The sequence below is a fragment of the Mesoplodon densirostris genome, chromosome 14 (genome assembly GCF_025265405.1).
Source record: "Mesoplodon densirostris isolate mMesDen1 chromosome 14, mMesDen1 primary haplotype, whole genome shotgun sequence".
NCBI classification, from domain to species: domain Eukaryota; kingdom Metazoa; phylum Chordata; class Mammalia; order Artiodactyla; family Ziphiidae; genus Mesoplodon; species Mesoplodon densirostris.
The window spans coordinates 22,661,791-22,687,762 of NC_082674.1; the positions used below are offsets into that span (position 1 = coordinate 22,661,791).

At 52.9% G+C, this 25,972-nt stretch overlaps 1 protein-coding gene across 3 annotated transcripts; it reads left to right on the forward strand.

The window, feature by feature from the left end:
• Positions 1-1,370: 1,370 nt before the first annotated feature.
• FOSL2 (FOS like 2, AP-1 transcription factor subunit) lies at positions 1,371-24,339 on the forward strand. Of its 3 annotated transcripts, none has more exons than XM_060117474.1 (4): positions 1,373-2,287; positions 12,342-12,593; positions 17,055-17,162; positions 19,617-24,339. In XM_060117474.1, the coding sequence occupies exons 1-4, from the start codon at positions 2,186-2,188 to the stop codon at positions 20,136-20,138; spliced, it is 984 nt and encodes a 327-aa protein (XP_059973457.1). In that variant the 5' UTR covers positions 1,373-2,185; the 3' UTR covers positions 20,139-24,339. The 3 variants fall into 3 exon arrangements, with proteins under 3 accessions (XP_059973459.1, XP_059973457.1, XP_059973458.1); XM_060117475.1 differs by lacking the exon at positions 1,373-2,287 and adding an exon at positions 4,045-4,239; XM_060117476.1 differs by lacking the exon at positions 12,342-12,593 and having other exon boundaries at positions 1,371-2,287.
• The last annotated feature ends 1,633 nt before the right edge of the window (positions 24,340-25,972 follow it).

The following is a 25,972-nucleotide window of genomic DNA, read 5'->3' on the forward strand; positions in this document are numbered from 1 at the left end:
GGGGGTACAGGTGGTACACGTAAGAGTTGGGCAAACCGAGACTAAGGCAGAGCCTGGACCAGAACCCAATTTCCTTGACTCCTAGTACAGTGCTCCTCAGGATCATCAGTTCCAGAGCTGACAAGGGCCTTAGAAGGTCATGTCTCAACCCCTTCGTTTGATAGGAAGAAACTGAAGCCCAGAGAGGTTAAGGGAGTCGCCCAAAGTCTCACAGCTCTTAAACAGCACAGCCTGGCGTTCATACTCCAGGGCCTGTGCTCTTTACCCCGCACCCCGCCCAGCGAGGCGGGAGAACCTAGGAATCCGCACTACCTACTGCCTGAACTTCGCTCCAAAACAGCTGAAGACAACGTTGGGGGCACACCCTCTCCCGGGCCTCCCTCTTCCCTATTTTTCTTTTTCTTCCAAATTCGTAACAGTCAAGGTTGCTTATAATGCCCGATTACTCCTATTAGATGCGTCCTAATTGCCCAGCGAAGAGGGCGGCCGGAATGTCTTGACTGTTTAATTTCGTCTTCAAGGCTACTCCTAACAAATTAATTTCAGGGCCGAAAAAACGGGGCGGGGGGGGGGGGAAGGGGCGGGAAGCAGTGGGCAGCCAGCCACGGAGGGGAAAATAGGCAGGCCTGCCCCGCCCGGCGGCGCCTCGCCCCGGCAAAGCCCGGCCTCAGGGAGGTGCGGATACCCAGCGCGCCCAGGGCGCTCGCTGCTTCAGGCGGCGCCGCGGAGGACGCCGACGACCATGCGCGGCCGCGCCCTCCCTGCGAGCGGCTCTGCGCGCCCGGCTCCCAGCCTCGCGGTGGCGCCGCACTGAGCCGCCCGTCTCGCTCTTCGGGACTGTGATTATTTTCTAAAACCCGGCGCCGAGGCCCCTGCGGCCGCTCTCGGGGGCCCCGCCCCGCGCCCCTTCCCAGGGTGGTGGAAGGGGGGGAGGCCGTGGCGTGCTAGGGAGCCGGCGAGGGAATCCCTCTCCCTCCACGTCACGCGAAAGCGAGGGAACCCGCACTAGCGTCCTCTAACGCAAATGACCATCTTTGGCAACATGCGCCAGTGGAGCAGACCAAGGGCGCGGGGCCGGGGGTGGGCGGGGGGGGGAAGGGCCAGGAGCCTCGGCTCCCCCAAACCGCGCCAGCGGTCCGCTCCCACACCCGCCACCCCCTTCCTTCCTCGCGCTGGGTGTGCGGCTGGCGTCAGCGCGGCCGGGAGCCGGGGCAGGGAGGGTGGCGCTGCGCCCGCCTCCTCCCGCTCCTCTTCCTCCTCCTCCTCCTCCTCGGCCTTCTCCCTCCGCCTCCCCGCGCGCTCCTCCCTGCAAGGTGGAGTCTGGGGTTGACGTGAGGTACAGGGGCTGGAGAATAAAGAGTGTGGAGTTGAACTCGTGCCATTGTAGTGACTCATCTCGGGCAGAGCGCTGGGGCTCCGAGCAAACCAGCGAGCAAGCGAACGGCGTTCGGCGGGGACAGAGAGAGGGAGTGAGAGAGGCGCGGACGGGCGACGCGGGCCCGTCCGGGAGCGGGCGCCGGGGAAGGGGTGCAGGTCCGGGCGCCGCAGCTGTGGCACGGGGAGCGGGGCCGCGTCCCTCTCCGCGCCGGCTCAACTGGAACCCCACCGGCCGCGGGCCGGGCGCAGGCTTCCTTCTTCTAGTCAAGTGTCCGAACCGCTCTAAACTCCGGCGGCGAGTCGGCCACAGGAAGTTTATTCTCAGCTCCTTTTCTAAAAGGAGGAAATAGAAGTTTCTCCAAGCGGGCAGCCTTTCTTTTCGCCTTTTTTTTTGCCCTGCCTGAAATCGGGGGTCCCCAGACCTGGCAGGCTTGACTCGCCGGGCTCCTATTCTTTTTTACTTTCCAATTTTTGATTGAGCCGGCGGTCCGGGCTGAGCTCTGGTTGCGCGCGGGGGCGGGAGGGCGCGCGCAGGGGAGGGACAGAGGGACGCGCGGACTTTTTAGTGGGAGGGACCGGGTGGACAGCCGGACCCGCAGCGCTCGTAGAGCAGGAAAGAAGTGCAGCGCTCGGCGCTCGGGGGGCACTGTTCCCGGGGTGTCGCCGCCGAGGGGCAGAAGCCCGGGAGCGAAGACTAGAGCCCGAGGCGCGGCCCTCAGGGAGCCAGCGCTCAGCAGCCGGTGCGCGGCCTCGGCGAGGGCGGGGGAAGAAAAACACCCTGTTTCCTCTCGGGCCCCCACCGCGGATCATGTACCAAGATTATCCCGGGAACTTTGATACCTCATCCCGGGGCAGCAGCGGCTCTCCTGCGCACGCCGAGTCCTACTCCAGTGGCGGCGGCGGCCAGCAGGTAGGTGCGGGGCCCGGGTGCACCTGGCGGCGCGGGCGGATCCCCGCCTTCCTCTCGCCGCCGCTGCCTCTCTTGCTTTCTTTTCCATTTCTTGGTTTGGCGAGAAAATTCCTATGGGCCACCATTGTAAGTTCTGGATTTTCGTCTTGTCCTGCCCACACCTCCTTTCATCCCCTCTACCCAACGCCAACACTTTTTTTTTTTTTTTTTTTAAACTGGAGCGGCGAGCGAGCTGGAACAGCCAGCAAACCCTATCCTTCACACTACATCTTATCCAGACCAGCTCCTGGAATTGCAGGTCCCCTTCCCAGGAGCCTGTACCTCCTCTCCCAGGAATCCACCTCCGTTCTCCTCTCTTTCCGTGGTGGACCAAAAAAAAAAAAAAATCTTTGCACCCACGGGCCCCTCCCTACATCTCGGGACCCTATTCTTGCGAAAAACCCTCTCCTTCTCTTCCCCGGCCCCCATCGGTCTTAATTTCTGAAAAATGTTGGGGACACGGAAACATGGTTGGGCTCCTTCAAGTAATCCGGAGTGGGCGCGGGTTGGCGCTCTGGGAATCAGGTGCGAAGGTCAGGAAGGAGGAGGTCAGCCTTGATTGGCTCGGCTGCGCCCAGGTGCCCGGCGCCCATCCATCTCCTGTTAGGGTCGGAGAAGGAGTCTGCACTGCCACCAGAAGGGGCGCCTTGTGGGTCTGGGAGTACCCTGCAGAGAGAAGGGGTGGGGGGAGGGAGGAGAGACCTCGCTTGGGCTCCTGAGTGGTTCTGGAAGCCGAAAAACAACTTGTTTCTAAAGCAGGCGGACTGGTTTGCACTGGAGGGATTGTGCGTGCGGTCTGTCTATAAATTCCAGAATAAATAAATACCAGAAGGGTGCTGCCGGGTTGGTGGTGCTGGTGGGATGCCTGTCCTCGGCAGCAGCCACCCCCCCACCCCGATGCTTGTGAGGGAGCTGGCTTAATAAACAAGGCCGCTAGAACCTGAAACCCGCCTCAGTCAGGATCTGCAGAGTCTGTAGCCAAATTGGCTGCAGCAAGAGTTGCTCTGGTAAGGCGGTGGCCTTGGCCTCTATACGCCAGCCAACCAGAAGGGCTTGGGGTGGGCTTCCAGGGAGGAGGGACCCTGATGGAGAATAAACTGGGAACACAGTTCTCTTTGGTAACTGAAGAGAGGTATGTTATTCCAGAGTGGCTCCCCGTACCTGGTGAGTCCTCAAAACGGCTTTTCTGTGTCTTCCCGCTACCTGCCCTGGTGTCCCCATAAGCACCACTGTAGAGAGCCTAGTCTGTGCACTGAGGGTGCAGTCAGTGCACCCCTAATGACGAATACCAAGGTGATGAGTTTCAAATCTTGTTCCAAAGTGTTTGATTTTGTTTGCTTTCCAGCCCCATTGGTGGTTTGTATTGAATCCAGCTATCGTCAGGCAATGGGTTAGGGTCATTTATAACCCATTCCCTCATTCTCTGATTCAACAGCCCCCAAAAAGTCCCTCTCTGCCTCTCCGAACCAGGAAGGGAGCTTTTGATTTCTCACCTGCCCCTTTGGCTGCCGTTTCTGTGGCACTCATCATTGAAATGTTACAACCTCGCCGCCTGGCTTTTCTCAGACCCTGGGGCCTAGATGGGAAGTCAGACCGGACATCAGTGCCCCAACTGAATAATCTGTGTCACTAGGGCTTTGAGCCCAGGATGTGAGCGGAGGCAATTCCCCGTTTTGGAAGAAAATCAGACAGGAAACCAGTGCTAGGAAGAAGGAAGAGAACTCAGTCCAGCAGAGTGTAATGGGGCCTCATTACCGAAGCAAAAAGCAGCTGTTGGCTAATTCCTAGCATGCTGTAACACATGAGGATTTTGCAATTAGTAATAACTGGTGCACAGAGTTCTTGCTTATACGCCTGCCCATTCGGCCCAGCAGCTTGAGTGAGGCGCCTTTCAAACCAGAGGGATTGGCAAGGTAACGTAGCTTTGGACAAGTTTCTCAGCCTATCCACTCCTTGGGGGCGGCGGGGGGAGGGAGGCAGGGTTTTTTTCTATCATCTCTGTGACTTTGAGCAGAGCTGTTCTGTGGTCCTAAGGACTGACGTGAGAAGCTTTTGTTACTTCTCAAGTCTGTGACCCCACTCTGGTGCAAGGTAACTTTATTGCATACCAGATAAAACCTGTAATCACTTTATTTCTCTTAGCTTCCTTTACGGGGAGACTTTCCTGGCAGTTAGTGATGGGCCTTCTTCCTTTTGTGGCATCTCAGCGGACCAATCAGTGTAAGAGCATTCTCTGGTTTCACCCTGGGCGAGGGAATATCATTTTTTTCTGCTGTCTTTGTTTGTGGGGTCTGATATTCCTGAGAAGTTTGTTGCTGTTTACTCAACCTAGAACATTCCTCTCCTCTCTCACTTCATAAAGCTTGATCTTAACACATGGCCATGAGTTTCAGTGACTTGGGGAAGGTGGTGGGGGGCAGATAACTCCGTTGAAACCTCTGTTCTTGTATATGGCAGGAACTGGAAGCATGAAAAATATTTCCTGTTCCAGTTATAGTTTTAATCTCAGAGGTTGGTCATTGGTGATTTGATTTGTCACTAATGGTTGCGCACACCTACCCCTCCTGGCTTTTTCTTTTTATTGTTGTTGTTGTTGTTTTCTCTCTCTCTCCTAACTTTCCTAGGAAAACACCTCCCAGATATATGCCCTGCCTGGCTGCGCGACTCTTAAACGGTTTCAGGCCCTGAGCATTACGCAATTCAGCCAGTTACACAAACATAGGTCATTTCATAACTTGTTTTCATCAGCTGGGCCCCCTTTTAATGAAAAACAAAACAAAAACAAGACCCAGAACTTTTCCAAGGCTGCCATTTGTCTGTTCCTCAGATAACTTGTGAAAATAAATCAAGGGGGACAGTTCAAGGAATACCAGACTAGCTCTCTTCTTTGGCAACCATCCTTTTCCAAGACACACACATACACACAGACACACACACACAAAATTCCCCAGAGTGAACTTTTGCCAACTGTACCCAGGCTGGGACATTCCTCACATCAAAGAACTTTTACCAGAAATGACTGTGATTCCCAAGTCAGCCCCAATCATACCTCTCTAGTGCCCCCTACGGGACATTCTTAGAAGAACTATCTGGGGAATGTATTTTTCCAGCCCCAGAGAGTGTTAACTTGGTGAGTTTTCGGAATTCTTAGGATTTTTTTCTTTTTAATCCAGGACAAATAAATGCCATATATTTAACAGTGGTTAACTAGGAGCTGCTTGACTTCGAAATGCAGTTTCTTTTCTGATTTTGTTTTGTTCTGAATAAAACGTAGTTGAAAAGGGAGTGCTTTTTTTCTTTCCCTATTTTGATATCTGTGAGCACAATGTCTTCAAATTCCCAAGGCTTGTTTTCTTGATATTGTTTGCATTAGGACATCGGGAATTTTATTTGGGGAGGTGGTCTTCAGAATTGGTGGGAAGGTGGGAGGTGTATATTAAGGCTCTGGTGCTTCTTTTTTTTTTTTTTGCCTTGATCTCACAGATGTTGTAGATTAGGATCAAACGAAGTGTTATCCCAGGAATTTGTCTGTTCCGCTGATTCTTGATGGTGGAAGTCAGTGTCACTGTTTCATCAAAGTGAATGGGGTGAAACAGCAGTCATGTATTGTCTGAGTGGCAGTTGTATTTTCCTATCCAAACTCCTGAGTGCATTTCCATTACTTTATTTCTGCCTGCCTCATTATGCAAGGTGAGTGTAAAGTTAGGAGGCTGTTTTTTTCTTTTCTGTCTTATTACAAACACACCTGAACTTATGCATCCAAATCACTGTTGTCCCCTTCACTGTTGTTCCTTGAGAAGACTAAATACTTATTTGAATGCTGTGGCTATTAGATTCAGAAAGGTTTTACAACATCCCTCTTTGGGATTGCCTTCAGCAAATTCTTTTGAAAACCCTCCCTCCTAACATATCTTTGTCTTTTGAGGGTGAATTTGATATTTGGAAGTTATCAAAAGATCTGACATATAAAGAACCAAGTGTGATGTATGAGGTCTGGGTGATCTGTCTGGGTCCAAAGCAGGGTGTGACCGCGAATCCTGTTGGTCTCCATCTCAGGAGTCTTCCTGGGACAGCAGGCACCAAGACAAGGCACACCCAAAGCAGGCACCTTTGCCACCTCTACCTTAGATTTCCCCACTCTGTTGTACAGGAATAAAGGTACTGATTTTGAGAATTTGGGAGGCTAACTTTCTGGTCTATTTGTTGAAAGAAAGAAAAAGAATTAGTGTTTTAAGGATATGTCTCCTCTGTGTTGTATGTGGTATCTTTTGATGGCCACAGCATTTCAAAATGACGGCAGCTGCCCTGATTGAGGCAAATATATCTGTTCCAAACCCCATTCGGTAACTCTGTCCCTCTTGGACTCACTGGGCTGGAGAGGGAAGATGTAAGGCTCCTCTTGCCCACTGCTGTCTTGCACCCTGTCACGTGGCAGTGACTTGGCCATGCTCACCTGCTGTGGTTGTAGAGAAGATGAGATGGCGTCCCCTTCCCGTGGAGTGCAGAGCTGTCCCAGGATTGGTGGAGGTACGAAAGGGATCCACAGAATGGTGGAGAGAATCCTCTCGTGCTTTGGAGTGGAATTTCTGTCCAGAAGGGCCCTGGGAGGAAAGACACTGGGGAACCTGGTGGAAACCCTGTGTTGGTCACCTTATTTTCCTTGCTTTTTTCTTTTCTTCTTTGCTGTTCTTCACCCTGGCAGTTAGGTGAAGAAAGATAGCATGATTCTTTCAAGTGAACCTGACAGGAGGCAAATCACCTGAGATAGTGTTTGTATACTGTAAAATTTGGGGAAATCACGAGTTACTAGGACCATTTCCATGGTGAGCTAAGTGGCTTTCCTCAGAAAGGAACAAAAGGTCAAAGGTCAAAGTGATGTCCACTTCAGAATCTGTGAAAATTGGTTGAATTCCATATAGAAGGCTTTGGAGAACACCCCACGTTTGGTAAAAATACAGAGCATTTGAGTCAAACTGGACCTCAACAGGGTTATTCTGGGGCATTTGAGGCGGCATTTGCCCTGCCCTCTCCTCTTCCCCAAGCCAGTCTCCTGGGATGTTGGAATTTTCCTTTTCCTGTGCTGGGAAACTAAAAAAAGGGGTTCTTAAGAGAAAGAACCCAGTCTCTTCCCAGATTTGCATAATCATTTCTGCCTGCCGAGGCAGGTCACAGGTATTCATGGGGTTCATGGCTCGAGTGCTTTGTGGCCCAGTCAAGAATCAATCTGATGGAGAAATGCCTGGCTGAGGGGATGGACCCAAAACACCAACTCTGACTTCCGTCTCAAATGTCATTTCTGCCCAGCCCAGGAGTTTCTTGGATAAGCCCTGCCCCATCCACGTCTGCAGGAAATAGGAACCCAAACCCTACTTCCTGGACCTTTCTGCAGAAGGCCGTGGTTGCGACCCTTATTTCTGAATCCAAGGCCCTGCAGAGTTCAGAAAGGTCATTTTCCCAAATTAGCAACTGCTGGGCTACAGGGACCTCTCTGACCTGAAGTTGGGTGGCCCTAGGGACCCTGTGTTCTGAGCTGTCTTTCTCATAGTCAGTGGGAGGACACACGTACTTACTGAGCGGCCCCACAGCTACCTTAAATTCAGGATGCTTCAGGATAAGGAGGTTCTGCTGCCCAAAGACCTGCAGCAAGGCTTGTAAGGGCTCGAACTTTGGCTTCAGGTTCTGGAGATTCAAGCTGTCTAGTGAGAGTCCATCCCTTGACTCCCTGGGTTAGAAGAATAGTTGTGATTTTTTGCTTTCTCACTTCCTCTCTTTATTCTTTTTCCACCAACCTGAGCATGAGAGATGAGAATGACCCTCTAAGACAGAGGTTGCCAAACTATGGCCCAAGTATTTTTGTAAATAGGGCTTAAGAGAGCACAGGCACGCCTATTTGTTTACATCTTGTCTGTGGCTGCACTCACGCTAGTATGGCTGAGCTGAGTAGTTGCAACAGAGACCTTATGGCCCTCAAAGTCTAAAATATTTACTATCTGGCCTTTTACAGCGAAAGTTTGCCAAAATGCTCTAGGAGGTCGGTGGGGGTGGCGGGCAGTTTGTCCTTTTATAGGCATTCTTGCCCACCCAGAAGTCAACAGAATGACACAGTGAAAGAAAGCATTTGGAGGCTCTGCCAGGCTGGAATACCACACAGCCATCCAGCATCTTCGATTCTGTCCCTATAGGAGGAGCTTCCAGGGGGGCTGGAGAGCCCCAGGGGAGTCAAGTGAGGGTCCTGGGTTACCTCCTGTAGCCCCCCACCCCCAGCACACACCTGGTGCTGCATCAGGGATCAAACCACCCTAATGCCTGCGGCTGGGAAACCCCATCTTGGCTTCTGTTCAGTGTTAACCCGTTCGTAGAAAACCATGATTTCTCCCCAGCAGGACATTTGACTGATTCTTGGGTCTGTTGTCAGAGAAGAACGCCAGGCTAACTTCTGGGATCACAGACTCCTAGGCCCACCTCTCCTCTCAGACCCCAGTGTCGCTTTCTGAAAAATACCTTTGGAGTTGAGACAAGACACATCTGCCAGATCTCACTTAAACTTTTGTGTGTGTCTCAGAGAGCCTCCACCTGCAGACAAAAGCCTTCTTTATGAGAGCCCCAGTCCCCTCAGGGGCTAGGACGTGTTTTCCTTGCAGCTTAGAGCCAGTGTGTTATCCAGATGGCTTTACCTCCCTCTGAAACAAGTTGTACATGCATTTAGAGGCAGTCATTACCTACTGCCTTGTTTTTATTGCTGTCTTGTTTTGTCTAGACCAAGCTATTGCTGCAAGGAATCTGGCTGATGGCTGGGCACGGCCTTCTGTAGACCTGCCATCACAGAGTGAGTGGACTGGAGGGCCCCGAGAGGGGCTGAGAGTCAGCCACTTAGTCCTAAGGGATCTTAGTCTCTCAGCTTTGCTTCAGGTTTTTGGCTTCCCTCTCCCAGCCTGAAATGGGAGCTCTTTTGTTTGTTTTTTTGGAATGAGGAATGAATTTCTTGGGTGCTTTCCTGAAAGGAAAGCTGACAGTTCCCCCACAGAAGTGGAAGGTCACATTAAACCATCCTGCTGGATGCCTCGGGTGTCTTTCAAACCCAGAACCGGACTTGGGGAGAGAAACAATAAAAATGTTGGGTGCTTCCCAGGAATGAGAAGCTGGCAATTCTCCCTGGAGCCACCCCTTTTGCACTGTAAGTGCACAGACACTTACAATGATGATGCATGATGATGATGGTGATGATGGTGATGGTGGTCGTGATGATGATGATGCCACCTTCCACTTATTTGGAGCAGCATTTCTCAACCCTGGCTGCACATTAGAACCTCCTCAGGCATTTTTTTTAAAACACCTTATCAGAACCCCACCCCGAAGCAATGAATTTAGAACTGTAATGGTGAGGCTGGCTCCGGCATTGGTGTTTTTAAAAAGCTCCTCAGAATGTTCTAATGTGCAGCCAGGGCTGAGAGCCGCTGGTGTGCTTTCATAGCCTGTGACTACAAGTAGCTACTTATTTAATCCTCATGATAGTGCAGTAAGTTTGGTGTTACTACTCCCCTTTCCAGGGGACAGGGAAACTGGGTCCTCAGTGATCCACCAAGGCCTCAAATCCAGGCCTCCTGACTCAGACGACTCCCCATTCTCCCTCCCAATCCAGCAGCCCAAGAGAAACATAGCTGCCTGGGCTTTAGTGCTTCTGCACATACTCAGCCGCTCACGTGTTCTCACAGCCCTGCCTCCTCACAGCCAGCCCTGGTTGTCTGTTTTTCCTCCTTGAAGACCATTTCCCACTTGTATCCTTCCGTGTTCACTGCACCCTGCCCTCCTTCACACACACATACCCAGATACACCTGTTACTTTTCAGTGAGCTCCGGATAAAAAGTCCAGTTGTCTTTGCCTTGGGAGGTGACTCAGAATCCATTCATTGCACTGGGCAGCCCTCCTCACGGACTCCCAGAATCCATTGCGCTGGTAACTTCACAGAATCCCAGAATCCACTGCACTGGGCAGCCCTCCTCACGGACTCCCAGAATCCACTGCGCTGGTAACTTCACAGAATCCCAGAATCCACTGCACTGGGCAGCTCTCCTCACGGACTCCCAGAATCCATTGTGCTGGTAACTTCACAGAATCCCAGAATCCACTGCACTGGGCAGCTCTACTCACGGACTCCCAGAATCCATTGCACTGGTAACTATACAGAAACCCAGAATTCATTGCACTGGGTCACTCTCTTCACTGAATGCCCCTGACCTGGAGCCCCAGGGCGGTCTGGGAGGTGAGACAGCCACATTCCACCACCCAGACTGGGGTCAGGCAGCTGGCAGGGGAGTGAGCAAGGAAGGATCCACAGCGAAGGGTCCACAGCTCCCTCAGCTGCAGTGAAGTACTCTAAGCTTCACTTTATTTACACAAAGGAACCCGGCCGTCGTCACCAGGGGCAAAGACCATGGTGGTGGCAGCTGCCGTTGGTGCTTCTAATCCTGGTTGGTCTGATTGGGCCAATATAGGGGAGATGCTATAGCATCCATGCTAATGGCCATGGGATTTCATCTGGGATCAACCAGACCTGTGGGGAGTCCTGGGTGAGGGAAGGTCTGTAGGGACCCTTGGTGGGGATGACCCTGATGCTCTGTCCGAGGGCAGTGAGGATGGATACCAGCACTTGGGGCTGGATTTTGAGGCAGGAAAAAACAATGCTACAGAAGCTTGTGTTGCACTGTATTTGAGAGACCTAGCCTCTTCGTCAGGCTGAACTGGGTTTGAATCCTGACCCCACTGCTTATTAGAACGTGGCCTTGGATAAGTTACTTAATCTCTCTAAGCCTGAATTTCTGCCTCTCAAATGGAGATAATGGTAGTTCTTACCTCAGAGGGAAAATTAATGGGATAATCTAAGTTAAACACTACCATGGTGCCTGTCATTTAATGAGTGCTCAGTAAGTGTTAGCTGTTATTGTCATCATTTCATCCACCAAGTTAGGGGAGAAAGGATGTGCAGAACCCTTTTGTGGAAACAGGAATCATCCGAGGCTGAGCGTTTCAGGAGGGGAGCTTTCTCCCGAAAATCTGGAAGTAGGGAATCTTCCCTTTCTCCCTCCTTCTCGCTTTCTAGTAGCTGCCCTGAAGGAAGGTCAAGCCCAGCTGCTGAGGAGCGTGGCCCATTTTAGCTTTTGTACTCTGTCATCCTCTTATATTTTAAATAGAATGCTTCCTGCAGCATGTTCCACAGAGCTCTGCAACGTGGTCTGGGCATAAATTAAGTGACAGGGAGAAAACTCAGAGCTAGCAGCCAAGTTTCGCACAGACACACCTGTGAGCACAGATAGATAGATATGTAGATAGATACAGAGAGACACAGTGTGTCTGCCCCAAGCAAGATGGGGGTGAAGGGCAAGGAGGACAAGGACAGCAAGGGGAAATCTGGCAGCAGACGCTACCACTTTCAGTCTCATGGGTCAGAGGACATCTTTTCATGGACCTGGTCTCACCCTGATGGGGTCACAACCCCATCATGAACCTGTCTGGAAAGTAACAAAAGCAGACATAATAACCTTCCTGGTGATCTTCGTTGCTGCAAAGCAGTTGGTCGGCAAATCTCCTCTAGGGATCCTAAGCTGGTACCCTGGGGAATAATGGCAAGTGACCCAGAAGCTCAGGAGGCCCGGGTGGAAGGCCTGCTCTCCTGCAGATGGGGGCCTAGCTGGCCTGGAGGGCTTCAGAGAGGACCTGCTGAGTGTGAGCTGCAAGGGACCACATCTATCCTAGAAGCCATTGGAGATATGACCACATCCTCGCTGAGCCAGTTGGGGATGGAGTTTCCAGGACCTCAGTCAGGGAGCAGATCTGACATGGGGGTGCCAGGAATAGTTAAGATCCCCTTGATTCTTGGATGTGCAGGAAGTTCACCCAGTGTTTTGACCTTGGCTTCCCAGGCTCTGACTCTACTTTCTGCCAGTTTTGGCCTCCTGGCTCTGCTTGTCCTGTTCTACAGTATTTATTGGCTCAATCCTACTTTTCTCCTCATTTCAGAAATTCCGGGTAGATATGCCTGGTTCAGGCAGCGCCTTCATCCCCACCATCAACGCCATCACGACCAGCCAGGACCTGCAGTGGATGGTGCAGCCCACGGTGATCACCTCCATGTCCAACCCGTACCCCCGTTCGCACCCCTATAGCCCCCTGCCGGGCCTGGCCTCTGTCCCCGGGCACATGGCCCTCCCAAGACCCGGCGTGATCAAGACCATTGGCACCACTGTGGGCCGCAGAAGGAGAGATGAGCAGGTACCGTTCCGATCAGGAGCCGCATCGGTGGCTTTCCAGGCCGTATAACACAGTGTTTTTCTGAAGACTGGCAGGGAGCAGGGTCGATGTCCTGGGAGCCCTGGGGAGATGAAGGAGCTCAGGACCAGTGGAGGCGGAGCTAGAGACCTGAGAGTCAGGCATTTCGCCTGTGTCCCTTAGAATCTCTGGGTCTTAGTTTCCTCAGCTGCAAAATGGAGATAGGGTCTTGCTGGCCAGGACTTGCTGCCACCCGAGTGAGATCATGGTGGGAAAGCACATAGTGAGTGGTGAGGCGTCAGCACATGGGCAGGACTTAGGCCCTGCCTATAGCAGTATCATTCTCTGATACTTGGTACAGGGGCCACAGGACAAGCAGCCAGTGAACCCTGGCTGGGAGCTTTTGGGGGAGTCCTTAACTGTCTCCCAGTATCTGGTAGATACCCAGCAGTCCTAAAGGCCCCCCCGCTTCTAGACCAGTACTGCCCACACTACTTCCATTCTCCCTCCATGTCTCAGGCCTGCAACTCAAGGCAGGAGACCATTTCAAGTGCCTGGGATGTGCATTCCGGAAGTGGAGGGACCCTGGGGTCTTTGGAGTCTGCTCAGCTGCTTGAGCTCCCGGGGCTGGGGGTGGAGGTGGTCAGATATCATCAGCCTTTTTTTTCCTCAAGGGGCTCAGCTTTGAGCAGGAGTCAACCTGGCTGAGAGAGACGCCAGAAAAGGGTGGGGCCTCTGCTCTCTAGGTAGCATCTACCCAACTCTCAAAAGGCCCATTGTCTGTATTAACAGATTACCAGGGCAGCGATGGCCCCCTGCTTCCCAAAAGAGAAATCAGAGTCATGCATAATTCCAGAAAGGAGGGAGTGAGCCTTCCAAGAGCCCCAGCTGTCCCCCTTCACAGATGACACGGCCAAGGCCTGGACACAGCTACCTGGGGCTACTTGGCAAGTGAGTGGGGAAGCGTGGCCTAGAACCAGGCCCCTGGACCCGCGTGCGGTGCTCTTTCTACAACACCATGCCACCACAAGTCCAGGGAAGGGAGATACTTTGGCAGTAGCATCCCGTTTTCAAATGAAACATTAGCTTGAAGAATTACTTCAGTTACAGCTTTGGAACCCCTCCCCATTTCAACCACTATCCGCCTCCACTACTTGTTCCAGTACAAGGACCTTTCAAACGTGGTGCCCAGTGGATAATTGCAGATCCAGTGCCACGAGTCCCCAGGACACTTAGAATCACAAGGGTCACTGCTCTGAGGAACCAGAAGCTTTCACAGGAGCCCCGTTCCTCTGAGGACAAAGCTGGGCCTTGTATCCATTACATGTTGGTTTGTTCTATTAGTGGCAGGGCTCTGTGCAGGGGCAACATGGAGGGGTATGTGTAACAGACAGTAACAGACACAGCTCCCAGGTGCTGTCGGGCTTCTGCTGCTGGGGCAAGTGGCCAATATCCCCCCTCACTGCTGCTTTCCATACCTGTAGTTATAAATATTGCAGTAGCAGTGATCCTAAGGTCCTCTATAAATGTGCTTCCTTCAGGGAGCCCAGGGTGCTAAGGTTTATAGTCACTGATGATTTGGATTCTCCCTGTATGTAAGGGACCCCTGAGTGAGAGCCAGGCTTGTGAGGGACTCTTGGGTTAGCAGGACAACAAAGCAAGATGTGCTGAATGCTCTTCATCCTTTCCTGGACCTAGCTCACACCAAATTTAGAAGTTTATATCTGGAAGAGACTTTGGAGACCAGCTTTTCTATAATTTTCAATAATTATAGAAAATTCAATAATTTTCCCTCTGTACCTATTTTACAGATGAGGAAACTGAGGCCCAGAAAGAAGGGCCTTGTCCAGGCTCACACAGTGAGTTAGTGGCAGAGCCAGGACTGGAATCCACCTCTTTTGACCTTCAGCCCTGTGGTTTTCCTACCACACCACCTAGGCGTGCCCTAAGACGATTTGGAGAATTTCCTTCCTTTTTTGAGAGGGAAGGAGAGAGCCAGAAGTGTTTTATCGCATGTCAGTTAGGAGTTCAGATAATCATCTGGCAGCTTGGAGGAAGCCTAGGTGGTGGCATCCTAGAACCTTGGCTCTTTGGGTTCCTAGCCCTAGGGTCTCTTCTCAGAGGCTCACTTCCGCCTTCCCAGCCTCCCCCAGGGGGAGGAACCTGTTACCAGGGGCTGGCCTGGTGCCTCACTGCCCTCCGTAACCTGCCCCAGAGGCTCCCTCTGAGGCCAGCAGTGGCGGGGAGGGGCGGGTGTGTGTGGCTTGTGGATGGGTACGTGGTGGTGCTGCCACACTCAAGTTGTACCCATGTTGTCACCACCCCTGAACACTTCCTAAGCCAAGACAAGTCGCCCCACACCTCACCAGATAGGGGCGAGACTTCTAGGGCAATTGGGAGGCCAAAATTTGTCCAGAAGCAGCCAAGGGGGAACGGAGGCCAAAGTGGACCAGGACCAGCTCTCCATCTTTTCTGCCCCTCATCAGTGAAGGAGGAGGGGGGCTAGCTGGGCCTCAAGGGGAGCCCTGGCAGCCTTTCATTGCTGAGCCCTGAACCCACGACTGCAGCAGGGTTACCCTCTTGGACTCAGGTTGAGACAGGGTTAGGAGTAGCAAGTATTCAGGGCCTTGGCCGAGTGGCCTTGTGACCTCAGCCGATCCCCACAGAGAACAGGGTGCCTGAATCTGTGGACTCTGGGTCTCCAGTTGATTTGCTGCTCAGTGAGCGCAGAAAAGGCATCAGAGAGGAGACCTCTGAATTGCATCTTCTTCTTTCTAGCACTTTCTAGCTTAGAGAGGACTCTCACACTGCATCTCATCTGATCATTGCAGAAACTTTGTGGAAGGCAGGGCAGGTCCTATTAACCCCATTTTACAAATGGGGCTCTGAGGCTCAGAAGGGTCAGTAATCTGTCCAAGTCCACCCAGAAGTGCCACATCTGTGTTTGGCTCCCAGCTGCCTGATGCCTCTCAGAAGAGAGACCGTGGAGCCAACGGCTCTTGGTTCCTAGGCAGAGGAAGGGGCTTAAGGAGGGAAGTGGAGCCAGGACTCCAGTGTAGACTCCAAGACCGGGTGTCTGGAAGGGGCCTGAAGACTAACAGAGATGCTACCGGCTGGATGGGCTCAGGTCAGTGTGCATCACCTGGAGGCTGCTGCAGGGGGTGAGGGACACAGTGATGCTGTGCCCTGTTCAGGACATCACAGCCACACACCTTCAAGGCTGCAGGGAGCGTCCTGGGGACTCTGGCCTGGGCCCAGCCCGGGCAGTGGCTCCCTCCCTCACAGGATGGCTGGTGGTCCAGGCAGCATCCGTCAGTGGGGCGGCTTCTCTCTTAGCCCCTCCAAAAGTGGCTTTGGCCCTTTCCCCATGTGTCCCTTGAGGGTAGGACTCAGGTCTTATTCCCCCAGAATCTTCTAAGCCCCAAGTACTGTACTTGGCATCTTGTAGGTGTGCCGTCAGTCTGATGACTGAAGGGGTGGTCTGTCCTTTCAAACTGCTTTCTGCCTTGGCCCCCAGCCATCTCCTCACATCACCTCTGCAAGGGGCTAGTGGCCCTTCTCTGGAAGGGGGGCTCTATGTAAACAGAGTGTCAGCCCTGATGGGGGCGGGAAGCAGTGTTCTTGTCCTCTGGCCTGAGCCACAGGCCTCTAACCAACCTCAGTGTAAGGAGCTGCAGGGAGATTTGTGTTCATTTGGTCTGTTGACAAACCTCTAACCCCTCAAACTGTGCCTGGCATGCAGAAGGGCTCGTTGGTTGAATGAGTGGCTGTGGTGGGCAGCAGGGTTTAACCTGCCTAAGGGCCCCTCCTCCTTTTGCTGGTCCTGTCCAGCCCGGCACTGTGCCAGGCACACGGGTAGGCCCTCGGGGTTGAAGTGTGAGCAGCCAGCACTCGAGGGCTGGCAGAGGGGCTTGGGAGTGGGGTGGCCCTCCCTCTGGCAACAGAACGTGCCCCCCCCCCCCACCCCGGGTGCTTCTTACTCTGGGCCCAGCTACTTAATCACGTGGAGGTAATGAGGCTCGCAGAGCAGGCAGGGTGATGGGGAGGAGTAATTAGGCAGAGTGGAGGAAGCTGCGTAAGTGGCTGGGGAAGGCCTGGCACGAGGGGCCTCTGCGGGAAGCAGGCCCAGCCCGTTCTCTCGGGCCTTGGCACTGAATCGGGGCTGGCCTGACACGTGCTGCCATCAGGCTTGGGCTGGTGAGTCCCTGACCCATGGCTACCCTGTTCTCCCTTCAAACACGCGACATCACCTTCCAGGGCGGGTTCAGCTCTAAGCGCCCTCCCAGGCGTCCACACAGCAGCGAGCCGCATGTTCTGGGCCTCTGAGCCGCGCTCCTCTTGCCTTCGGCCCTCCCCTCCCCAGTTCCAGAAGGGCTTCTTGCCCTACTTCAAAGGCAGTTAAAAGCCAAAAAGATGCTGAGCCATTTATCCGAGCCTAACCGTGATCCTTGACCTTGGCTCTAGCTGTCCCCCGAAGAGGAGGAAAAGCGTCGAATCCGGAGGGAGAGGAACAAGCTGGCCGCGGCCAAGTGCCGGAACCGCCGCCGGGAGCTGACAGAGAAGCTGCAGGCGGTAAGGAGCTCTGCGTGAGGCGGAATCACTTCTGGGCAGGCTGGAGCAGCGACCCCAGGGCTCCCGGCCCTCTGCCTCCCCCTTGCCCCTAGTGGCTGATGTGTGAGTCAGTGCAGACAGAAACATTCCTTCCTTTTAGCACATGGGTCAGCACTGCCCTGATTAAAGGAGGGGGCTGGGGAGAGGGAGCTGGCCTTTAGCACCAGCCTGGGCCCAGAGAGAATTGGACAGGCTTCTTGGGCCTGGTACCCTTTCTCTTTCAGCACCTGAGCAATCCCTGCACTGAGACCTGCTGGGGCTCCTGGGTGAGGGATGGCAGAGGGCGTTGGCATTGCCGGGCCTGGGAGCCAAGGCAAGCCCAGACCTGCCTCCTCTGGGGCTCCTCTATCCCAGGGCGCCTGCCACCAGCAGGAGTGGCCCGGCCTAGCTTCAGCCGTCTAGTCTGGGCGGGCAAGCATTGTGGGGAACTGCTCTCTGGGCTCCTTCACCTCGGCAGGGGTCGTGACGCTCTCTAGGTCTCATGGAGATGGGTCACGTGCAGCTGAGTTGTACTGTCTTGGGGTTTTCTCATATCCTTCGTGGCTGGGAGGGTTCCCTGCCTCTGCCCTGAGCCTGAAGCTGTCACCTTGGTACCTCCTTCTGCCCTTGTGAGTCATTCTCCCCTGCTGCCTAATTGCCCACACCTGGGGGCCCGTGGCCCTACCCCTCCCTCTCAGAAGCTTGACCTGACCGACGTCACATAACTCCCTCCAGAGCCCCGCCCTCCAGGGTGGGCCGTATGCCACGTGGAGGAAACCCAAAGCCAGGACTAACTCTCCTGGGTGGAATGTGTTCAGAGTGAGGAGATGAGCGTGACTCTGTTAGCAGTCCTTGCACCGGCCAGCCAGGGTGGTGCTTTGGAAATCATTGCCTCGTACATCCTGTTACTTTATTGAATCCTCCCAGTTACCATTCACCTGCTTCTGCTCCCCTTTGTCCATCCTGGAGCCCTCGCTCGCGGGTCTTGAATGTGCACGGCATGAGCCCCGTGATGCCTGTAGTGGTGCCCTGTGGAGGTGTTAGAGTCGGGGAGGGGGAGTGGGAGTGCTCTGATGTCACGCGAGGCGGATCCATTAGTGACCAGCTCTCCCCGGGGAGACTCCCCCAGCAGAGCCCTCCCCACCACTGACCTTTCAAGGAGCCATGCCCCCTGGGTCTACCCCAGGTGCTTCTGCCACCAGCCCCAGAAGAGCCTGCCCCCTGAGGCCCCTCAGCTTTCCCCCCACATCCCTAGAAGCCTCACACCCTACTCCCCCGTGCCTCCCCACCTACGACCCAGCCACCCAGGCCCTGAGCCACATCCTCCACAGGAAGCCTCTCTTAAGCTCATGACGTTCATCAGACCCTTGAGACAGATGGAAACTTTTTTCACTTCGGAATGTGCTGTACTCGGCTGCTTAGCAAAGCTCTGGCCCATGTCATCTCGTTCTCAAGCAGGAATCTGTGTTCGGGAAAAGTGGGGAAGAGGCTGGTGACACGTGCCTTTCCGTATTCCATAACGACCCCCTGCACGTGCATCTGTTGCTTCTCTGGCTTTGTGTGAAAGGAAGGGCTGAGGTCCATGCCAGCCTCACATGCCCGCTCAGGCTGGCAGGGGTCTCATCTGTTAAAGCACGGGGGCTGAACTGAATGTTCTCCCAGGGTTCTGTGAGTCCTGAAACATATGCTTTCTACTTAGAGCAAGAAAGGGAAAAGGGACGGTGAAGATCCAGACGGGATGGATTGAGCGCTTCCTATAAGCCAGGCACTGTCCTAGGCTTGTGTGTGCAGACAGAAATCTGCACCGTCACGCAGCTTAGAATTTAGTGTCGAGGTGTCCACGGCGAGCTGGATGGGGTTGAGGAGGCACGAGGAGAGAGGGGTGGAGCTGCATGCTGTGCTCCCTTCCCCCACCGGGTCTCACTATTACTCACCCCTCAGGGGTACCGGGGGCCGGTCCTGGCACCAAGGCAGAAGAGCATAGTAGCATATGGACTCTGGAGTCAGCTACATTAGGGTCAAATCTGGGCTACCCTACCTGCTTGCGCTGTGGCATTGGGCAAATGATTAAACCTCTTGGAAACTCAGTTTCATCTGCAAAATGGGTTGCTGATACCTGCTTCAAGAAACTGCTAGGTTGAATGAGATAATGCCTGTGACATGCTTAACACAGTGCCTGGCACTAAGTGAATGCTCGATCATGACAGCTACCGTTGTTAACTCACCCTTCCTCCAAGCTGACTTTCCTCTTCTCAGTCTGGAGCTTTGGAAACAAAAGGAAACCTTAACTGTGCAGGTGGCTCAGGAGCAGTGGGCTGTGAGCTTGCTGCCTTCATGGTCCTCTGAGCACATGGCTCGCTTTCCCTTTCTCACCCGGATTTGACAACCCCCCGGCGCAGCCCCTGCCGTCCCTCACGTACCCCTCTTCCCCCGCAGGAGACGGAGGAGCTGGAGGAGGAGAAGTCGGGCCTGCAGAAGGAGATCGCCGAGCTGCAGAAGGAGAAGGAGAAGCTGGAGTTCATGCTGGTGGCCCACGGGCCTGTGTGCAAGATCAGCCCCGAGGAGCGCCGGTCACCCCCGGCCTCCGGGCTGCAGGCCCTGCGCAGTGGGGGCAGTGGAGGGGTAGGCGCCGTGGTGGTGAAGCAGGAGCCCCTGGAAGAGGACAGCCCCTCGTCCTCGTCGGCGGGGCTGGACAAGGCCCAGCGCTCCGTGATCAAGCCCATCAGCATTGCTGGGGGCTTCTATGGGGAGGAGCCCCTGCACACCCCCATCGTGGTGACCTCCACTCCTGCCATCACCCCAGGCACCTCGAACCTCGTCTTCACCTACCCCAGCGTCCTGGAGCAGGAGTCGCCTGCGTCGCCCTCTGAGTCCTGCTCCAAGGCTCACCGCAGAAGCAGTAGCAGTGGGGACCAGTCGTCAGACTCCTTGAACTCCCCGACTCTGCTGGCTCTGTAACCCAGCTCCCAGGGGCGTCCTCGGCACTGCCTCCTTCCCAGGGACCAGCACCTTTCAGCACTCCAGGGCCTTGAGGGTAAGAAGGGGACCCTGCCAGAGAGCTTCCTGGTTCTGGGGAGACCCAGGTGGGATTTGGCAGTGAGGCGTTGGAGGACTTGGATGATCTCTTGGAAGTCACGGGACCTCCCTCGTTCATCTTGCAAAGCAAATCCTGTTTCTTGAAAAACGTTGGAGAACTTGGTTTGGTGGACCCGGGCATCTCTCTGGCTTCTGAAGAGCCTGAAGCTGGTGTGGACCGTCCCCGTCCCTTTGTCATGATATGTCTCTGGAGTGATGGTGTCTTTCTCTGCCCCACCACGCATGCTCAGTGCCTTTTGGTTTCACCTTCCCACTATTTGCCCCTTCCTTCCCCCAGTGTCAATTTCACTTCCTCTTGGTTTTTATCCAATTTGCCATGACATTTCATCTGCGTGGTCTGAATATTAAAGCTCTTCATTTCTGGAGATGGGGCAGCAGGTGACTCTTCTGCTGGGGCTGACTTGTCCAGAAGGGGACAGTCAATGTGCAATACAGAACCTTTCCTCCCCTGACACTCCCGGTCCACCACCATCTCCAGAACCACCAGCAGGGCTCCCTGAGCTCTCACGGAGATGCCGCCGTCGCTGGGAGGCTTGGAGGACCCTTCCTCCCCATGCTCGGAGACGGCTTTTGGAGGAGCGGCTTGGCCAAAAGACAGGGTGTGAGTGAGACAGCCGGGATGCCTAATTACCGGGCCAGGAGTAGTGCCAGCAAGCCACACGGGTGTCCTGAGCAGGACGTCTCCTGTAATTACTGCCTCGCCGTTCTGCTCCGGACCCTTCTCTCCAGACCAGGGAGGCATCCCTCCCTAGGAGCCACAGGTCACTCCAAGTCCCTGCCGGCTCTGCCCTCTCCCACCCTGCCTCTCAGGGTGACGCCACCCACGGAGGTTTAATGAGCGTGGGCCTGGCCCCTCCCCAAGCCTCAAAAGCACCTCTGCTGTGGACAGAAATGCAGGGGGAGGAAGGAGGGAGGCAGTCGGAGTGGGGTTCGCCTCGCAGCAGCCCCAGCACCCGCTTCTCACCTCTCACCCAGGTGCCTGTTCAACCCCCTGTGGTCATGTGCTACCTAATGGAGCTATAGCGCTTTTGCTTTTACACTCCCCTGCCCCTCACCCCAGCGTGCTCCTCAGATCCATCAGCCAGTTGTGAGCAGCCGGCCCAGAGCTGTCACTGTGGCTTGCAGCGTACATGCCATGCTTGGGGGCTGCTGAAATCAGAGATGAGATGTGTTGCTTCCCGCTGCAAGCTAGCTGCTCCCTTCCCATGGGGTGGGGGGCAGGGGAGGGGTCCTCCAGCCTCGCCAAGAGCACAACTCAGCAGAGCTCAGCGTGGTCCCCACCTCCCACCCCTCAAAGCCTTTTCCTCCCCAGGGTTGATCTTCCAGAATGAGCTTCTGCTGGGCTAGTGCTCTGAGGGAGACCCCGCTATTGTGATTCAGCTCTAGAGATCATTGGATGATAATTTAAAACTACATAGATATTATTTAAATCAACCCAGTGGGGGTTAGAACTCAAAGTTGGACTCCGGGGAGAGAAAGAGAGCAGTGACATGGTTCCCTGTTCCCTATTCCCTTCACGTACCCAGGCCTGGCACGCTGGCTGGTATTTAATGTCCATTATCCACTTGCCATGCACTAGACACACAGAATGGAACAGCCGAATGCCTAAAATACACAGACCGCTATGACTGGGAGTGACGTGTAGCGAGATAGGGCATGAAGAGAGAGGAGATTAAGAGAAAAAGTATTTTGTCCCCAAATGCTTTAAAAATGTTATTTCCCACATTCCTTGGCTGTGACGCTGCCCTCCCAGTTCCCCAGAGGTTCTGGGAGGGGCGCTCCTAATAAGATTGGGCCACTGGGTTTCTCTGGCTTCAGATTAATCAAGGACGCGGCAGTCAGCAAGGAGTAGCAGGAGACGGGCAAAGAGAGCTGGGGTGCGCTCAGCTCTGAAAGGCTTAATCATCTCAAGTGGTGTTTGTGGCCGATTGGGAGCTATTTGCTTCTTTTTGCATATATATATATATATATATATATATATATATATATATATATATATATATATATATTTCTTAAATGAAGCTGCTTTCTGGTGTTTTATTTCTAAAAGTCCCTTTGTGCCCCACTTTGCACAGCCCTGATCCCAAGGCAGGTCCCGGTATGTGACTTGGGGCCGGGCTGGACATGCCTGAGACAGCGTCTGGCTTTCGTTCCGATTTCAAGCTGCGTTGGCTTTGGGACCAGCACAAAGCAAAACCCCAGCTGCCCCTCAGGGTCTTGAGGCCTCCGAGCTGTGTTTCTATTCAGGACCCTCTGGCTTTGTTCTGGGAGGTAGTCTGGCTTCCCCAAAGCCAGAGGTTATTCGGAGAAAGCTGAATATTCACACGTAACGCACTAGTGTATCCTCAGTCACTTCCTCCTGGCTGTTCTCCAAGTTCACACCAGACCCAGGCCTGCCTCCTCCTCTTCCTCCTCCCTTCCTCCCTCCCCCCTCCTCCTCCTCAGGGAGCAGCCGCAGGGGGGAGGCCTTTGTGCTCAGGCAGGGAACCCTGTGCTCCCCCTGTGTCCCCAGCCGTGAGGCAGCTGGTGTGGACTCCAGTTGGGCTGCAGGCAGCTCTGGGTTGGCATAGGGCAGGCACCCCTTGACAGGCTGGTGTGAAGCACACCGTCCCCTTGGCCACCTGGCTGGCCTCTCTGGGAATAGTCCTCTTCCTGGCTGGGTGGATGGGGACAGCTGCTGACACAGGAAAGAGAGGAGATCCCAGGCGAAGTTTAGGCAATTGCCAGAGCCAACTCAAAGCAGAGAGTTCACTGAGGAAGTTTTCAGAAAGAAATCATTGTTCTGCCTGTGAGACAGGCACCCAGTAACACAAGCATCTCCATGCCAAGAACCATCAGAGGCTACTGGTTCCCTTGCTCGGGCTTTGGGGAAAGGAGTCTCCTCTCCGCTCCCCCATGGCTCCATTTTAAGGATGAGCTCAACTTATAGGCATTGGGACTTTTCTCCCATTTCCTTGATGGACCACCAGTGCTTCTTGTAACTTTCAGGTTGATTTCCTCCTCTGATGAGACATCCACATGGCCTCTTTAAGAAGGAAAAGAATAACACCTACTATGTGCCAGACACTGTGTTAGGCACTTTTATATATATATACCTTCTTTAGGATGAGACTGAGCCATGAGGACTTCCCTTATTAAAAGCCCACAAGTAATGAACAAACAAAAACACTTGGAGGTGAGAAGGTCTTTCTCCAAAGATCCAAGGCAAGATTGCCTTCAGTCCGAGGTTTGTTCTCAAAGACCCACCCCGTACAATATCCTTCCACCTCTAAACTTGTTTTCCCTGTGATGTGCTCCTTTGCACTCTTCAGATGGTTGACCTGAGTTTTATAGAATTTGTGGACCAATAGGATACGTGGTGTGTGTAACTTTCTTTTAAAAACTTAAGTAAAGGGGTCTTGCTATTTTCTGCTTGTTGAGTCTTCTTGGCATTCATCTTAAAAGCCAGCATCTCACTATTTATTGACAGGTCGTGTGTGTGTGTGTGTGTGTGTGTGTGTGTGTGTGTGTTCGTGTGTACATTTCTAAGTGTGCCCATGTCCTCCTGCACCTTTTAAAAAGGAAACCCAGTCACCCCACTACCTACTTGACATCTTTTCATGCTTCTAGTATTTTGGTCATACATCAAAAAGGGTTTTAATCTTTTAATGCTGACATGTTCAGGAGGAGCTGGGTCAGATTTTGAGCGGGGCATGGGAAGGGGAGGGGGAGAAGAAATTGACATTTATTTTATTATTTATTTTAAATGTTTACATCTTTGTGTTGTACCAAGCCTGAATAGAAACAGATAGCATTAAAATGCTCAGTTCCTCTCTCCCTCTCTTTCTTCTTTATAATTTTTTTAAAAATTTAGGCTAATGATACTTTTTTTGTTTCTAAAATGATTTGTGACTTGTGCTGTATAAACTGTATAAAAAAAGGTCTGTTTTTAAAGATGGACTGTCATTCCTCTAGGGACAGTGGTCACCAAGAAGTCTACGTTGTAAGAGAACACAAGGAAAGATCCCTGCCCTGTTCCTCAAAAAATTATTTTCTCTGTATGATTAAAAGTTTATTCCATTTATTTTAGTTTGTGGTTACTTGATATTGAGGAAGAAAATCTTCACTTTTGTATAAAGAATAGGTATCAGGGTGTCTTTTCTGCAGTGAGAGATGTATATATAGTATTTTGGATATAGTGGACAATCATAAGCTTTGTGCATCTGTATTTGAGGTATGTCAATGATGTGGAGTAAAGACTGCTATAAGATCCTGGAGGCAAAAAAAAAGTTGTACAAGATTCCTACAGCTTGATGGGGAATTTAATTATCTTTCTGAGCACCTTGTTTTCTTTCTTTTTTTAAGTATTGGTGAAATGGTCCCATTGGAAAGGCTTCTAAATAGGCCTCTCCAGGCAGGGCTGTGAGCTCAAAAATCTTTGTAAACTTTTGAAAATTGAGGAGTAGCTCTGCTCTAAAGCATCTCTGGTGGTGTTTTGTTGTTGTTGTTCTGTTTTGTTATTTTACTGTAATACAAGCCTACAGTATTTGCACTAAAGAAAGCTTGTTAGAAAAAGCTTGCTGCTATGGAAGAGAGAACATATTACAACTTTTTTTCCTTTTTTTTTTTGGTTAGCTTCTCCACTTTCAATTGAGTAGCATTTTGTAGAATAAAATGAATTAAGATTGAAGAGCCTCTGATGGTTGGTTTATTCTGTGTTTTCTTCCCATCTCTCCTGTCACATCTCCTTTTTTCTTCTAGACTTTTCTACCTTTGGCCCTGTGGGCAGAGTTGGTCTCTCTGGTGGGAGTGGGGAAGCAAGGAATGGCTCCCCGGGAGCCTCTTTCTGCAAAACTGGGAGGTGAGCTGCTGGGAGGGGCTTAGACCTTCCCCGCCTCCTCACTCTTGCTTCTTTCTCTTCTTGACCCTCTCCAAACCCTCCCAGTCCTGTTTCCCACTTCTCAGGGCCTGATTCTCAGCTGGCTGCCAAGTGCAAGCCACTAATGGTTCACAGTGCTGTCCCTTCCTGGGGGTACTTTGGATTGTATTTCAACAAGGTTGACTCTGGAAACTCAAGAATCTTCAAAAAGCCAATTTAAGGTATCGCTCGGATGGTCCAGGTGGTCACGTGAGTTCACGCGCAGGAAAGGCCTCTGGAAACAACCAAGGTGTGCAAATAAGTGGGGTGATCACATCTCTGGGCTTCCTTTTTGAATAGACCCAGTTTGTTGGGTGTGGAACACTGAGAAGTGTCAGCCAGATCCCCTTGCCCTGTAGACCAGGAAACCCCAGGGTAAATGCGGGAGCATCTGTTCTGGGTGCTCTTTCCCTGCAGTATAAACGGTAAGGAGGCACACCTGTCATTAGTTAGCTCTCGCGATGGTTGGCAGCTGCTGAGAGTCAGGCCCTGAGAAGACGCCGCTTGCTCCTAATCTGCATAAGATGAGCCCAGAGTGTAGGCCTCGTTTCCTGGAGGACCCAAGAGCACTGAACTGTGAGTCACAGGGGCCCTGAATCCTAGGCCTGCCCCCACTACTCGTAACCTCTCTGAGCCTTAGTTTCCTTTCTGAGCCTTAGTTTCCTCTCTGTAGAGGGGGAGGGTAACAATAATACTATGAGAGCACCCGCATGGGAAGGATTCCCATAACTCCTTTCCCTTTCGAGACGGCCTGGAATATAAGGGAACGGGGCACTCAGAACTCTCAGCACCGGGCCTC

Excerpts from the sequence above, each read along its gene's own strand:
- FOSL2 (XM_060117474.1), top strand. The coding sequence starts at position 2,186 with ATGTACCAAGATTATCCCGGGAACTTTGATACCTCATCCCGGGGCAGC. Across the intron at positions 2,288-12,341 it reads GTGGCGGCGGCGGCCAGCAG|AAATTCCGGGTAGATATGCC; the intron begins GTAGGTGCGGGG and ends TCCTCATTTCAG. Across the intron at positions 17,163-19,616 it reads TGACAGAGAAGCTGCAGGCG|GAGACGGAGGAGCTGGAGGA; the intron begins GTAAGGAGCTCT and ends CTTCCCCCGCAG.